Source organism: Eriocheir sinensis, chromosome 13, assembly GCF_024679095.1.
Source record: "Eriocheir sinensis breed Jianghai 21 chromosome 13, ASM2467909v1, whole genome shotgun sequence".
NCBI classification, from domain to species: Eukaryota; Metazoa; Arthropoda; class Malacostraca; order Decapoda; family Varunidae; genus Eriocheir; species Eriocheir sinensis.
The window spans coordinates 1,538,555-1,555,432 of record NC_066521.1 but is presented as its reverse complement, the minus strand read 5'-3'; the positions used below and the strand labels follow the sequence as shown (position 1 = coordinate 1,555,432).

General features: G+C 45.3%; 1 protein-coding gene across 3 annotated transcripts; it reads left to right on the top strand.

Moving 5' to 3' along the window:
* The first annotated feature begins 1,593 nt into the window (after positions 1 to 1,593).
* Positions 1,594 to 15,441, top strand: LOC126997870 (protein FAM89A-like). 3 transcript variants are annotated; one of them, XM_050859082.1, is made up of 3 exons: positions 1,594 to 1,785; positions 11,377 to 12,095; positions 14,247 to 15,441. In XM_050859082.1, the coding sequence occupies exons 2-3, from the start codon at positions 11,589 to 11,591 to the stop codon at positions 14,508 to 14,510; spliced, it is 771 nt and encodes a 256-aa protein (XP_050715039.1). In that variant the 5' UTR covers positions 1,594 to 1,785; positions 11,377 to 11,588; the 3' UTR covers positions 14,511 to 15,441. The 3 variants fall into 3 exon arrangements, with proteins under 3 accessions (XP_050715039.1, XP_050715040.1, XP_050715041.1); XM_050859083.1 differs by having other exon boundaries at positions 1,594 to 1,789; XM_050859084.1 differs by having other exon boundaries at positions 1,594 to 1,813.
* Positions 15,442 to 16,878: the final 1,437 nt, after the last annotated feature.

Genomic DNA, 16,878 nt, shown 5'->3' with positions numbered 1-16,878 from the left:
CTCCAGTCTGTTATGGCACAGTCAAGTGCTTATAGTGGTGCCATCTTGCTTGGCTCATGCTGTTGCCTGGAGCTCATCTTTGATCCTCTTATAGGGAGAGAATCTATAGACTGGTTTATGGGTGATCTAGGACAGCATGTGGGTAGTCTAGGCCACTCGCCAATGACTGAAACTTGTCAAACTTGTAGTGGCGGTCAGGACATGAACCCAGGTTGACCACTCTGCCACCACCTCCCCAATTGTACATTCATCTCACAACCAAGAGGTGCCAGGCTTGATTACCAGGTGAGTGGATAAGGTTATACATAGTAAAGTTAGGAGCATAAACTATGGCTGTGCCAAGCCTCGGTGCTCATCTCTGTCTCATTCACCCTTGAAACTGTGGTGGCTACCATTGTCCCAGGACAGATCCAGTGTAACATCCAGGTGACCACAGCTAGTTTACCTTCCCCACCTACCCACTTATCGACCCTCCCAAAAGGAAGATGAACAGCTGGGTGAGCTGCATGCCGACTGCCCAGGGGGGGAATCAAACCCGGACCTGCAGATTCGTAGGTAGGCACGCTAGCCACTGCACCACGAATCGAGGCACGAATAGCCTACATAGTCACAGACAGGCAATCTCCACTATATAGCAACGAGTGGGCAGCCCGCCACTGAACAGAATATGTTAACACCTTGTTGGTATCAACGAGGAATCGCGTTCCCATTATTCATGAAATTAATTTTAAAGTCATGCACGCGTTCGATAAACATGTCTTGGACAATTTACGGTTTTACCCAACCAACGATTTTCTGCTGTGGTTCATGTTTTTCTGGTGATAGATGTTGTGAACTGCACGATTTTGTGCCTCTTTGGCACACTGGGTGAGGAGTGCCTTTATAATTCCCATCTCGTCGGTCGCGGGTTCGATCGACCCCCGGCGCGCCGTAAAACTGGTCAGGATTAATTTCTCGTGTTTCGTGACACGCAGAAGTAGTGTGAAGATATAACTGAAATGAAATTCGGGCGATACACATCAGTGTTTCTGTGAAACGAAATCGCCAAGGTAGAAAATCGCCAGACATCCGCGGCGCACCGTCAAGCGTCCCGCGGGGCGGCGGCGCTGGCACCCTGGCACCACTGGCACCACGGCACACTGGCACCCTGGCACCACTGGCACCACTGGCACCACGGCACACTGGCACCCTGGCACCACTGGCACCACGGCACCCTGGCACCACTGGCACCACGACACACTGGCACCCTGGCACCACGGCACCCTGGCACCACTGGTACCACGACACCCTGGCACCACGGCACCCTGGCACCACGGACTGGCCCGCCGCGGCACGCTGACCTCGACTCTTGCAACAATTAAGATACATGTTTTTATTGACAATTTAAAGTTCATATAACTAATTCCTGTTAAAAGTTATCACTTATTTATTCTTATTAATTTCTTAACCAAAACTAAAGCTATCTAGGCTACTCGTACAGATGAGAATCATTTGCCTCAATGGGGAAGATTGTTTACTTTCCGGCTTAAAAGGTTAACAAATTGGTCAGTCATTAGGTCCAATGTCAAACCCTCCTAATTCACGGCCACAGCCAGCCCGCCCTACTTCACTACCCGCCAGCCCCTGCAGCGGCCGTCGCCTGGCAGCGCTGCGGCAGCCTGGCAGAGGTAAACACTGGCTGGCAGGGAGGCCGTGGCTCGCTGCTTGACCCGTGACCTGACTGGTGACCCTGCCTCGGCGGCCCCCGTGTCCTCCTCGCCTGCACTGTGTCACCGCCCTGCTGCTGTATGTACGCACGTGTGGCTGCATCGAGGTAGCGGCGGCGGTGTAACGTTTAAAGCTACCTTGGCCGTCCTGTTTGGCGGCGCCGTGTGGGGACGAGGTGGTGGTGGTGACAAGATGCAGGTGGTGATGAAATGGTGGTGGTGATGGTGGTGGTGACGAGTGACAAGATGCAGGTGGTGATGAAGTGGTGGTGGTGGTGGTGGTGGTGACGAGTGACAAGATGCAGGTGGTGATGAAGTGGTGGTGGTGGTGGTGATGAGTGACAAGATGCAGGTGGTGATGAAGTGGTGGTGGTGGTGGTGGTGATGAGTGACAAGATGCAGGTGGTGATGAAGTGGTGGTGGTGGTGGTGGTGGTGACGAGTGACAAGATGCAGGTGGTGATGAAATGGTGGTGGTGGTGGTGGTGGTGGTGACGAGTGACAAGATGCAGGTGGTGATGAAATGGTGGTGGTGGTGGTGGTGGTGACGAGTGACAAGATGCAGGTGGTGATGAAATGGTGGTGGTGGTGGTGGTGGTGGTGGTGGTGACGAGTGACAAGATGCAGGTGGTGATGAAGTGGTGGTGGTGGTGGTGGTGACGAGTGACAAGATGCAGGTGGTGATGAAATGGTGGTGGTGGTGGTGGTGGTGACGTGTGACAAGAGGCTGGTGGTGTTGAATTGGTGGTGGTGGTGGGGGTGGTGGTGGTGGTGACGAGTGACAAGATGCAGGTGGTGATGAAATGGTGGTGGTGGTGGTGGTGGTGACGAGTGACAAGATGCAGGTGGTGATGAAGTGGTGGTGGTGGTGGTGGTGACGAGTGACAGGATGCAGGTGGTGATGAAGTGGTGGTGGTGGTGGTGGTGACGAGTGACAAGATGCAGGTGGTGGTGAAGTGGTGGTGGTGGTGGTGGTGACGAGTGACAAGATGCAGGTGGTGATGAAGTTGTGGTGGTGGTGGTGGTGACGAGTGACAAGATGCAGGTGGTGATGAAGTGGTGGTGGTGGTGACAAGATGCAGGTGGTGATGAAGTGGTGGTGGTGGTGACAAGATGCAGGTGGTGATGAAGTGGTGGTGGTGGTGACAAGATGCAGGTGGTGATGAAGTGGTGGTGGTGGTGGTGGTGGTGACAAGATGCAGGTGGTGATGAAGTGGTGGTGGTGGTGGTGGTGACAAGATGCAGGTGGTGATGAAGTGGTGGTGGTGACGAGTGACAAGATGCAGGTGGTGATGAAGTGGTGGTGGTGGTGGTGGTGGTGACAAGATGCAGGTGGTGATGAAGTGGTGGTGGTGGTGGTGACGAGTGACAAGATGCAGGTGGTGATGAAGTGGTGGTGGTGGTGGTGGTGGTGGTGATGAGTGACAGGATGCAGGTGGTGATGAAGTGGTGGTGATGAGTGACAGGATGCAGGTGGTGATGAAGTGGTGGTGGTGGTGGTGATGAGTGACAGGATGCAGGTGGTGATGAAGTGGTGGTGGTGGTGGTGGTGGTGGTGATGAGTGACAGGATGCAGGTGGTGATGAAGTGGTGGTGGTGGTGGTGATGAGTGACAGGATGCAGGTGGTGATGAAGTGGTGGTGGTGGTGGTGGTGGTGGTGATGAGTGACAGGATGCAGGTGGTGATGAAGTGGTGGTGGTGGTGGTGGTGACGAGTGACAAGATGCAGGTGGTGATGAAGTGGTGGTGGTGGTGGTGGTGACGAGTGACAAGATGCAGGTGGTGATGAAGTGGTGGTGGTGGTGGTGGTGGTGACGAGTGACAAGATGAAGGTGGTGATGAAGTGGTGGTGGTGACGAGTGACAAGATGAAGGTGGTGATGAAGTGGTGGTGGTGACGAGTGACAAGATGAAGGTGGTGATGAAGTGGTGGTGACGAGTGACAAGATGCAGGTGGTGATGAAGTGGTGGTGGTGGTGGTGACGAGTGACAGGATGCAGGTGGTGATGAAGTGGTGGTGGTGGTGGTGGTGGTGGTGACGAGTGACAAGATGCAGGTGGTGGTGGTGGTGATGAAGTGGTGTTGGTGGTAGTGGTGATGAAGTGGTGTTGGTGGTAGTGGTGATGAAGTGGTGTTGGTGGTAGTGGTGGTGGGAAGTGGTGATGAAGTGGCGGTGGTGGTGGTGGTGGTGAAAAGTGGTGATTAGCAGGATGATTGTAGTGATGATGTGATTTGGTGTTGCATAGTGTGTGTGTGTGTGTGTGTGTGTGTGTGTGTGTGTGTGTGTATTTACCTAGTTGTAGTTTTACAGGGCCTGGGCTTACGCTCATGTGGTCCCGTCTCCGTATCTGTATTTGTCCAGCTTTTCCTTAAAGTTTTGCACACTTCGCCGATACTACATCCTCACTTAGTCTGTTCCAAACCTCTATATTTCTTTGTGTGAAGCTATATTTCTTTATGTCTCTCAAGCATCTTCCCTTTCTTAATTTTTTACTGTGTCCTCGTGTGTTCCTGGTGTTTATTCCTTTTCTTAGTAGCAACTCTTCGTTATCTACTTCTTCCATGACGAACACCATAAACAGAGTAGGGGAAGGCATATAAAGATTTTTCCTTCGTGTTCCCTATGGTTCACATTGGTCTTTGTATAGCACTTGTGTAAAATACAGGTTGATTACCTTAGATTTGGCTCATGTTATGTGTGAAGGACAGTTTTATGTGGCAACATGTTGACAGAGCCATAGGATATTAAGGTGGTCATGAAGCTTCAGTATTGGACTTGTTTTTCACTGTGGAGGAGCAACTAGTGAAGTGCAGAATACATACCTCCTTTGTAACATAATGATCATGTCATGATGTTTGTAAACTTTATGTGTGCACTGCATACTAAAGCAAATAAGAAACATTACAAGTATGATCAAAGGAATTCTAAAACCTTCAACAATGATATTTTAGTTTGATTACATTAAACAGTTTCAAAAGAAAAGAGTCAATGAAATGTGGGAGGCTTTCTCAAGCAATGTACTGCATGGCGTAAATGAAAATGTACTTATGATGAGATAACATACCAACGAATGAGAGATAGAAGTTGTACATGAATTACCGTTTACTGTTTACTGTTGATGAGGTTTCAGGCCTCAGTCCGCCGCCGTAGCAGCGCTCTACAGGGCAGTTAACATTATAACAGTAATATTAGCACCTAAAGTTGTCCTCAATCCTCATATTTGTTAAGTCGTAGGATTTAGTGAATAAGTGAGTCTTTAGTGCTTTCTTGAAGATTGCCAGACTGTCACTGTTCTTAACATCCCTGGGTAACTCATTATAGAGCCATGGGGCACTCTTCTCAAATGCTCTGAAACCCAGTTCCAGGTTGACCCTGGGCTCATAGAGTCTATACCGTTCTGTACTGTGTCTCACTGACATGGTGGTGTCCAAATAAAAATCCTGCAGTATATTTCTCAAATATCCAGGTTTACCAAGTCGCGTTGCTTGATAAGTCGACACATATTTTGTAGACTATTCGTGCCTTAATGGGTAGCCAATGCAAGTCTATAAGTGCAGGTGTTATTCTCTCACGGGGGGGCAGACCCTTTATTAGCCTTGCAGCTCTGTTCATAACAAGTTGTAGTTTCTTCAGCAGATATTTAGGAAGGCCATAATAAAGTGAATTACAATAATCCAGCTTACTAGTTACATGATTATATATAAGCATCTTCATAGTCTTATCATCCAGGTTTTCTTGACAAATGCAATATTTCTGAGATGGTAGCCTGCTGTTCTCACCACCTGATTGATCTGTTCTTTGAAAGATAGAGTGCAGTCAAGTATCACACCTAAATCTTTGACTGACTTTTTTACAGTCATAGTGTCATCTTTTATCCGAAGAGTGGAAATATCTAGCCTCCTGAGATCCTTGTTCTTCCTCACAATCAAGCATTCAGTTTTATCCTCATTCATCTTCAGTTGCTTAGAATTCATCCATTTCCCGACATCATCCATAATTCTGCTCAGCTTATCTTCAGTGTTTTCCACATCACTCAGCGACAAATAGAACTGTGTATCATCAGCATACAGTTTAAAGTCAACTTCATGGCTTCTTAGCAAATGTGAAAGACCAATAGTATAAACACAGAATAAAATTGGACCCAGTACACTTCCCTGGGGGACTCCTCTTTGCAAAAGTTTATGAGTAGAGAACAATTTACCTATTTGCACACAGTAAGTTCTGTTCTCAAGGTAACTCCTCAGATAATCCAGCGCGCCACCCTCAATTCCAATATTCTTACAATCCTGAAGCAATAGACTGTGCTCCACCGTGTCAAACGCAGCACTCAAGTCTAACAAAATCAGAACACCACACTTCCCTTCATCCATGAGTACAAGCAAATTGTTTACCACCGAACAGAGAGTAGTTTCAGTTGAGTAAAGCCTCTTGTAGGCAGATTGATTATCCGGTAAAGCCTGCACCACTAGCAAATGCTCCATTAGTTGATTTAAGATCACATTTTCAAGTATCTTAGATAGAAACGTCAAGTTGGATACTGGTCTAAAGGAACTTAAACACTGTGGGTCCAGTCTACCTTTAATGATAGGTTTCACGATCGCCGCTTTCTCACTCTCAGGAAAAGTCTTGTTTTCGATACTAGTGTTAACCATCACAGTCATAATATTTAAGAAATCACTAAAGTTTTCACTCTTAATGATGTCACTTATCGGCAAGGGATCGTTTTCACAGTACGTCAGTTTCACCTTGTATATGATAGTTTTCACCACAGCCACATCCACTTGTTGAAAGCTTGTTAACTTTATTTCAGGGATTGGAGTTTCCACAGCGGATCCATGGTAACCGTCGCCTCTAAAGTTCATGAAAACACTCTCAATTTTCTTGTCAAAAAAGTCTAAAAACTTATTTGCCAGCACTTCATCCGAGAAACCATCCGGAAGCTTGTTAGCCTTTCTGTTTCCAGTCAAACTGTCAAGCACCTTATATAATTTATTGATGTTAGGCCCTGCCTCCACAACCTTATTCTGATAGTATTCTCTTTTCCGTTTTATCACAAGCCGATTTTCTCTGTTTCTTGCCTCCTGGTATGCTCTTCTTGCCTCCTGGTATGCTCTTCTTGCCTCATCTGTTTTTTGCCTACGCCACAGTCTTTCTTGTTTCTTCTTCTCTCTTTTTGCCCACAGTATTTCCGCATTAAACCAAGGTGCATGATCTCTCAACACTCTGCTTTTCAATCAGAGGACAGAGGCTGTTATACTCATCTCTAGCTAAACCATTATATAGCTTAACCAGGCAGGTAGCACAATTTCCACGTAACACCAAGCCATGTTCACAGATTTCACGACATTTAATAGTAATTTCCTGTATTACAGAGTTAATCAATATTTCTGGTTGAAAATTTTTCCGCAATCTGAGCGTAATTTTTTTTCTCTGCACTGCTTCCCTCACGTATGAAATTTCAAAGGTTACCAATTTATGCACCGGGGATATACAACATATTTCATCGACACACACCCGCCATGTCGACACAGCACTTTCGCGAGCAAGGCGCACCACATCCGACCAGCGCGGCGACTCACTACTCACTGTTCATTGAGAAGCAATGGTCCTTTTGAGAAAACAACGAGCTTGAAAGAGTCTAGAAGTAACAAATTAAAAGATAACAATGAAGAGAAATATCCTTGCACAACCAACAAGATATGATATCTAAGAAAAGACTTTTAAAGGATATTTAAAAAAAATCTGTAAAACAAATTCTAAAGCTCTGCAGATATGCATCAAACAAAGGCAAGTAAAAATAGGAGTGGATGACCTATACACTCTTCAGAGGGTGAGCTTTGTAACTAATGATGAAAAACCCAATATGTTGAAAGACTTGTTTTGTCATGTGTTCACTCTTGGGGATAGTAAATGTGCTGCTGGAGATGCCCCAGCAACCCAATAATGTTAATAACAACCCAGCCTCAGCGTCCCCATCTGGCGAGGGAATGTCCCCAGGTCGGACTCCACTTTTGATGACAGATTAGAAAGGTGGCGATGGCCCTTCCAACTTTCTCTTCATCAACTTCTGCAACATTTACAGTCTTCACTCTAATATCCATTATGTGGAACATCTCTCCTCTAAACCTCTCCTTTTCTTCTTAATCAAAACCCAGGTTTCTGAGGCAACTGACAGTAATCTCTACCCCTCTACTCCGTTCCTCTCTACTCTTTCCATCCAAACTTTCAATCCAACGCTGAGTGCTGCATCAATATACACAGTGACATCATTTGCTCCCATGACCTTAACCTTGATTCTTCTTAATTTTCCACCATCTGGCTAATACTTAATTGTCATTCTATTTTGAAATGCATCTGTGCTGTTTATCTCTCTCCTAACTTTACTAACTATGTAAAATTCTTTGACTATTTGAACTCAAAAGTGGATCACATCTTGACCCACTCTCCCTTCACTGAAATCTCCCTCTTAGGAGATTTCATTGTTCACCACCAGCTTTGGCTTTCATCCTCTTTCACTGACCAGCCTGGTGAACAAGCCTACAACTTTACTGTCCTCAATGATCTAGAGCTATTGGTTCAGCACCCTACACATATTTCTGACTGCCCTGGACACATGCCCAACAGTTTAGACCTCTTCCTAACCTCTAGTACTTCATCGTATTATGTTGAACTGTCTTAGAAACCTGTGACAGCTGTTCTGCCATCAGGACTAAGGAGAGGTGGGGAGGATGGAGAAGTAAGATTGTTAGAGATGTTTGTTACTAGGTACTAGAAAAAAATAGTAGAAATATCTGGAATAATTAGGAAAAGCAAGGTTTTTGCATTTACAGTTAATGAGGGAGTTTTGGATGAGTTGAAAAAACGATTTGGCACAAACCTGGCCAGAAATGAAAAGATGGTGATGTTACCTGCATAGTCCATCAATGCCAACTCTGGCTGTCCTGGTGTTTGGCTTGACACCTAGAAGCCGACCCGGGTCATTGGGTTGTTTCTGTTTTCTAATTGGAGGAGGCCAAAGGGACACACAGAGCTTGTGGATGGAGTAGGTTGATAGGTCCTGCCATAGGGTGCTTAGGAGAATGGGGCTTGCCTGGAAAACCCCTTGGGGTTGGCGTCATAGGGTGGGTGTGGCGATGTACCCCTGGTGTATGCCTCCACTGATTGGCTGATTGAATTCATCTAGCATGCATTTTCAAACAGAAATAAGATATTGGACACTGATATGTTAAACAAGCGCTGTACATCCTAGAAAAGTTCCAGGAGTGGCAGCTACTGGCTTGTGATTAATGCACTAGCAGCCATTCACAAAGATCAACAGCTGGCAAAAAGTTGAGGTCAAGATGATGAAACAGGTGACCCCAAAATGGAGAGTTGCATGTGAAGAGAGAGCAGCAGTAATAGTGATGCAACCCTCTGGTGGTGTGGTGTGGTCATGGACAGGCAAGCTATGCTGCTCACTGTCCCCACGGGCCACAGCTCACTCCCGCCAGCTGCTTGCAGCACTGCACCAGGGAGTCCACCAAGAGTAGTGACAGCGGTGCTATCATCAAATTTCATGACCCAGTTTTACTTTGGGAAATTTGAATCCATGAGCTGCATGCTTCCTGCCGTCTAGTATCAACCTGGTAGCAGCATGGATCGTGTGTCTTAATGGTCCCTCTAAGCGAGAAAAATGAAAAAAAATCATCACTCACAAACCATTTCATAATATATATTAAAGCATTTGTGATCAGATTATGTATCATCTATTTTTGGGGGTTTATATCATGGCACAAATTTGGCCCGTCGCTGCTACACAGTAAAGCCACAAATTTGGCCCGTCACTGCTACCACATTAATTATCTGTTTTTGCAGAAGTTATGGCCCCAACAGGTAGTTTATCGCCACCCAATAGTGAAGTACAACACATTCTTTGAGGAACCCGACTCGTGCAGATTCCTTGCTCCAGACTCACAGCCCCACATGAGTTCCAGTTTTGTTGGTCAACTTGTGTTTGACTTAGTTTGTCAGGACATTACTGAATAGTAACTTCCATGATTGTGCTGAAGTTGAAAGCAGCAAATTTCATACAGGTGATATAGCCAGGCACAGTGATGGTCATGATTTTAGTGAAGGTACTACCGTATTTCCTGCCATATAAGATGCACCTATAATTTAACAAGATATATTTAGAATAAAATAAAAAAAAAAAAATTTACATTTTCCCTGAACTTAATGTATTTGCAGTATTACATTTGGCACCTTACAGTTATGACTATGGTACCGTGTGTTGATTTGTGCCCTTCTCTGTGTTCCAAGTGTTCTGCTCTTATCCCGAGCAGCTGTGACTTTGAAATGACAAACAAAAGGGTTGGTTGGTAGATTCACTCACTGTGCAGTGTGCAGGCGGTAACTTTCACCGAGCTGCTGGGGGAATTAATCAAACGGGGATTTTTTTTTATTTATTTATTTTTTTTTTTACGTCGGTGCCTGTTGCGCCGGTAGGCATCTTCCTGGTGGGGCCTGATGGTCGGCCCAAGGCTTCTTCCAGGTGGGGCCTGATGGTCTGCCCACCCCGTTCTGGCGCAGGCGCCATCTTGCATTGGCTCATGCTGCCCCCCGGAATTCGTTCTTGATTCGCTTGGACGGCTTCCTCTAGAGTCCGGGTTGATGGGTGGTCTTCAGGACAGCATGTGGGTAGTTTTAAGCCACTCGGCGGTGACTGAAAAATCTGAGTGGTAGCGTGGGGATTCGAACCCGCGTCGTCCATCACGCGGGGATGCTACGTTTGATGGATAATCTTGGTCTTGATCTTGACTTTCAGGGACTGTATAGCTACTTTCAAGTAGAAATTGATGTTGATTAATTTCTTTCAATCATATTATATTTTAATATAGTTACTTTTACAATGAGAAGCAAAAATGCATTTACACTAAACACTTTAGTCATCCACGGATGTCTGTTCTTTCGAACATGCATCACAGAAAACATCAGCTGACCGGAACGCTGCACAGCAGAAATACCTTCAGACTAATCTGCCCAAGTCTGCCCCACGATTGCCGAACAGTCACGTCAGGCAGCACCCTGCTCCACCAATACTGTTCCCACGTAATAGCCACTTTAATCATCAGCGCCAAGATACCCGACACACTGGTGACTGGTGTGCTGCGTCGGTGTTGTGTGTTGTTTCGTGTTCACGCCGCACCTCGGTTCCCATGTGTGGCACGTCTTCTTGTGACCTGTATGGTCATGTCCTCCTCCTCTCTTCAGCTTATTCACACTTTCCTTTTCTGTTGCATCACACTATTCATTATTTAAATCAATCAAAATTTGTACCTTCGGCATATACCACGCAAGGGTAACTTTCTGGCATTTTCTGAGTGAAAAAAAGTGTGCGTTACATGCCTCAAAAGGTGATTTATTTTGTTCTGGGGACATCTGGAAACTGTTATGTCAAACGGAGGTGATTTGGGTGTTGGTTTTGTACCAGTAACAATAACCCCTAGGCCTACCAAAACCTAACTATTGGCATATAAGACGCAGGGTGATTTTTTAAAATCTTTTTTGAAAAAATGTGCATCTTATATGGTGGGAAATATGGTACATATGTGTTTCTTGATGTGTGCTCACAGATATTTTATGATCATGATGGAAATTTATTATGCACATAATAATTCCATTCATTTTTTCAGGTTCATGGAACACAGTTTGGAAAACACAACATCCATCCGATAATTGTTCAAGCTAACATAGAATGAGTGAAAAGTGAAAAGAACGCTTGACTTCTTAAAAAGAGTGCAGTGACAGTGTATGTTATGTGATAATAGAGGCAGAGTTCAGTGTGTCTCAAGGGCCCGTGTTACTCCATCAGCAGTACGCACAAAGAGAACCGTGTGAAGCGACCATGAATCCCATGCCCGGCTTGCCGCCACTGCCCAAGAGTCTCAGTGGCCTCTTAACCTTCGCCAGCCGACGGGAGAGTGGTGGTGGTGGCAGCGTTGAGCGGCATAGTCCTCCGGTGAAGGCTAACACAGAGCGCTACAGTCCACCAGTCAGGGCAGACTCCCGCACAGAATCTCGCATGGACTCCCGCCCAGAGTCTGCACGGTCACACTACTCCGGTGTTGGTTACGGAGCGAGTGCCTTCGAACCATATTACGCCAACGGCTCAATGCAGGGGTTCTCACCGCGCTCATCACCCCGCAGTCACTCCTCTTCCCCTCGTAATCAGAGTGGTGGTGGCGGAGGGGGCACCTCAGGAGGCAGCAAGAGCCACAGTCCACGAGGCAGCCCGCCGGTGCCTGGCTCCATCACGGGAAACAACCCTCGGTTGAGCCCAGCCCACGCGCCTCTCAGGCAGAGGCGACCGTCTACTTTGGACTCTCAGCTGGCCGTACTCAGGAAGGAGATGGTAAGTGCATTACACATTCTTCCAGTTGTTAATTTTTTTATGTGACTTTAACTCCCTCTTAATTTAGTGCAGGGACTTTTCTCACAAATATAGGTAGGTACTTTAATGCATGAAGGGCTGCCACATTGTGACAAATTTCCATTGTCCTTGCCATTTTTGTAAGCCTGGGGTAGTTTTTAGTGGATTTTTCAACAGTAAGACATTTGTGTGGACTGAAGCTAAACTTATTCAATGGAAATCAATCCATTTTGATGCAAAAATAAATACACCTGTCCCCCTTATTTGTGTGGGTTAGTGGACACTTAGGAGTGTAGAGGAGGAGGAGGGGCAGTGGTACCTGTGAGATGGAGGAAGCAGACTAGCTGTGCAGGGCGCACCGAGGTGGCAGCACCGCGTCTGAAGCGTGAGGAGGTTAAACTTGTTAAAAAGTTTAGCTTCCCTATATACCATATGCTGCACATTGAATCAAATGCTATTTATAGTGAGAAGGATCCAAATGATTTTCATTTATGATAAAAGTCAATTATACCTATTACCAATAGTTTAACATGTTAAGGAAGATAGATAGAAAGAAGATTGGTAGATAATTCTGAGATGACAACTCCTCCTCCGTGTGGCACACCAGCTGCCGCTGCCGCCGCCGCCGACAGTTCATTCATCAGAGCCACCTCAGCCAATTAGGGTCCAGGAGGAACTCAGTCAAAGAGACTCGTGCAGCCTGTCAGAGGCTATTGTACTCTCACCCTCAGTCAGTCAAGGCTGCGGTGCTCCTGCCTTCTGTCAGTCAAGGCTGTGGTGCTCCTGCCTTCTGTCAGTCAAGGCTGTGGTGCTCCTGCCTTCTGTCAGTCAAGGCTGTGGTGCTCCTGCCTTCTGTCAGTCAAGGCTGTGGTGCTCCTGCCTTCAGTCAGTCAAGGCTGTGGTGCTCCTGCCTTCTGTCAGTCAAGGCTGCGGTGCTCCTGCCCTCAGTCAGTCAAGGCTGTGGTGCTCCTGCCCTCAGTCAGTCAAGGCTGTGGTGCTCCTGCCTTCAGTCAGTCAAGGCTGTGATGCTCCTGCCCTCAGTCAGTCAAGGCTGTGATGCTCCTGCCCTCAGTCAGTCAAGGCTGTGATGCTCCTGCCCTCAGTCAGTCAAGGCTGTGATGCTCCTGCCCTCAGTCAGTCAAGGCTGTGATGCTCCTGCCCTCAGTCAGTCAAGGCTGCGGTGCTCCTGCCCTCAGTCAGTCAAGGCTGTGGTGCTCCTGCCTTCAGTCAGTCAAGGCTGTGGTGCTCCTGCCCTCAGTCAGTCAAGGCTGCGGTGCTCCTGCCCTCAGTCAGTCAAGGCTGTGGTGCTCCTGCCTTCAGTCAGTCAAGGCTGTGGTGCTCCTGCCCTCAGTCAGTCAAGGCTGTGATGCTCCTGCCCTCAGTCAGTCAAGGCTGTGATGCTCCTGCCATCAGTCAGTCAAGGCTGTGGTGCTCCTGCCCTCAGTCAGTCAAGGCTGTGGTGCTCCTGCCTTCAGTCAGTCAAGGCTGTGGTGCTCCTGCCCTCAGTCAGTCAAGGCTGTGGTGCTCCTGCCTTCAGTCAGTCAAGGCTGTGGTGCTCCTGCCTTCAGTCAGTCAAGGCTGCGGTGCTCCTGCCCTCAGTCAGTCATGGGCATGGACAAACTCAGTCCTCTGCCTGCCACACTTAGGTATGTTTTTTACAGAAGAGGGAGGCGGCTCAAGGGTGCAAAAAGATGGCAGAAAACAAAAAAGCCTGCAAGGGTGCTGCTCCTGCAAACAGTGTTAAGTTGAAGATGGCAAAAGAGGGGCCAGAGTCATTTGGGGAGGTGTGTTGCTGCTCTCCTCCTGAAAGAGTTCAAGTCGTAGGCAGGAAACAAGACAGACGAAGGAAGGTTGCTCCAGAGTTTACCAGTCAAAGGGATGAAGGAATGGAGATGCTGGTTAACTTGTTAGGGCACTCATGTTATTATGATGATTTTTCTTCTTTCAGTGCCTGACTCCCTGAGGAAGTGGCTCATCATTATGTGGCAAATTGATTTGTTCTATATAAAAAAGGTTTTAGTAGATTTGATAACATGTCTCAAAATTAGGTTCTCGTGCAAAATAAGTACTTAAATAAAATTTGTGTTTAATCACCATTGTACTGTGTTAGTTTACCCCTTGTTTGTGCTGCAGGTTGGTCTCCGGCAGCTGGATATGTCACTATTGTGTCAGTTGTGGTCACTCAACGAATCAATCCAAGAGTTCAAGCAGCTGGTCAATGAGCGGGCAGCCACTGGAATAGACTGGGGAGGGGGAGACACTTCAGCTGAAGATACAGATGATTATTATGGCATCCCTGTGCGGCGACCCAACCCTTACCTCCACCCTGTGCCTGAGCAGTACCCACAGTTGTCTCCCTCCTCTTCTGAGTCCAGTTTAGAATATGGAAACATATAGGGCCATGCAACTGCCCTCTCACGACGGAACAGAGGGTCAAGCAGTCAGCTGCGTTCACTGCCTCATCACAAGCGATGATGCCTCTTTTCAGAAGTTACTGCTAGGGCACCGACATCATCATGAAAATTAATTGGTGTTGTTGATATTAGTCATCAGTAATGTTTTGTTTTTTTTGTTTGTTTTTTTCAGCTGTGCATCATTTTTATACTCAGAAGAGAAGTTATGATCTTGATGAAGCTACATGCTGGAGTCAAGGGGTAAACAGAGCTTGCTGCCGTATGAGGTGACTCAAAACAAGTCTTGTCACTTGGTCGTAGAAAGTATTTCAGTGGATCTTTTTGCACAAAATGCCAAAATCTAAAGATTAAATTTATAAAAAAGAAGATACTATCGGTGCTCTGATACTATTTGGAAAGTGAAAGCAGTTGTTTTGATTGTTGTGTAGCCTGTATTGCAGACAGTTATGTTGAGCCAAGTGCTCTCAATACTTTCATGGATTGGCTACATATTTTTTCAGTTTGCCTTTTTAAGACCTGAGAAAAACAAATGCTAGTGTTTGACATTTCCTGAAATTTATTAAATTTTCATAAAAAAACAAAGGTCAGTGAATTTGAACCATCCATATAGCCACCACTCATACTGCAGTGTTTGCAAGGATATCACAACCTAACTGTGTGAAATCATAATCCAGAGAGCTTTTTTATTTATTTTTATTTATTTATTTATTTTTTTTACTGAAAACTTGCAGCAAAACTTTTATAGATGAAAAATACTGTAATAGAACTGTCTCTATGTGTGTATCCTTGCTGCACCCAAGAAGCTGACCCTTAAATGAAGCAGTGCTTGGACAATCAGACTGAAGTCTTCAGTCTCTTGAGTCATCTCATAATGATGCAAAACACCCAGCATGTTGGCTTCACTTTATATATATATATATATATATATATATATATATATATATATATATATATATATATATATATATATATATATATATATATATATATATATATATATATATATATATATATATATATATATATATATATATATATATATATATATATATATATATATATATATATATATAAAAAATCATGGTGGTATATGCTAAGGTGCACGTGACCTTGGTGCTCATCTCTGTCACATAGCTCTTTGGAGCCTGTGGTGGGTAAGAACTCCTCACCTTGAGTTACAGGGCCAGTGTGACGTCTGGGCCATCACAGCGAACCTTCCCCAGGTGTTCCCAGGTAACCATTTATCATCCAGCCTGAATGGGAGGATGACAGCTGGGTGGGCTGCCTGCCAGCTGCCCAGGCTGGGGTAGAACCCGGGCCCAGAGATTCATAGCTAGGCGTGCTAAGTACTGAACCACAGAGGCGCTTCAGTTGGTTGAGTGTGTCTGGTGTTTTTTATATATATATATATATATATATATATATATATATATATATATATATATATATATATATATATATATATATATATATATATATATATATATATATATATATATATATATATATATATATATATATATATATATATATATATATATATATATATATATGTTCTCTTTCTATTCATAGATTTTTTTTATTGTGAATTTTATCATTTGTAGGTTACTCTTGAAAATAGGTAAATCTGAAATATTCTTAAATGTGTGGCATAAACTAGAAATTCCCACCACGGGTGCGGCAACAGTGTGAACAAGTGCCCCAGGGGCCCACGCTGCCTCCGCCGCCTCACTCCTCAGTTGTGCGTCGTCCTAAACAGTCATCAGTGTTGTTACTTTCACTGCCCTCATCACATGCTGCTCACATGGCTCCTGGATGTTGTTCAGCCATGTCAAAGATATACAAATAGAAAAGATTACAAAGTGTCGAAGAAAATCAGAAAACTAATGATACTGTTATAAAATATAGTGATGTTGGTCAAGCTTAGAAGTGGTGTTATAGTTGCTTGGCCCATGTCTGGGGTGTGCATTATCATACTCTGGCAGACTTGTCACACGGCGGGTCCAATCGCGTGGATGATGTACGACAGCCTTCGCATTGGAAACAGTCGTCAGTGTCAGAAATGTGCAGACAACAGTAACAAAAACTGTCAGTTATAATCAATTTTGAGTCAGAAATTATTGGTACTTTTGCAAACGACTGTTTTGTTGATATAAAGCCTGCTAATTTTCTCGGTGGTGGACAGCGCCAAGTCTGTTTAATAATTATAACCAACGATTATACAAATTAACTAAACAGCTGTTTGCAACAGTACTTTTTAACTCAACATCAACTATAGTTGACAGTATTTGTTATTGTTGCCTGAAGATTATTGATTCTGACGACTTTTCCATGCGTAGGCTGTCATACAT

Bases quoted from the DNA above. Each gene is read 5' to 3' on its own strand.
- LOC126997870 (XM_050859082.1), top strand. From the start codon at position 11,589: ATGAATCCCATGCCCGGCTTGCCGCCACTGCCCAAGAGTCTCAGTGGC. The intron at 12,096-14,246 runs GTAAGTGCATTA...TTTGTGCTGCAG, and splicing joins CCGTACTCAGGAAGGAGATG to GTTGGTCTCCGGCAGCTGGA.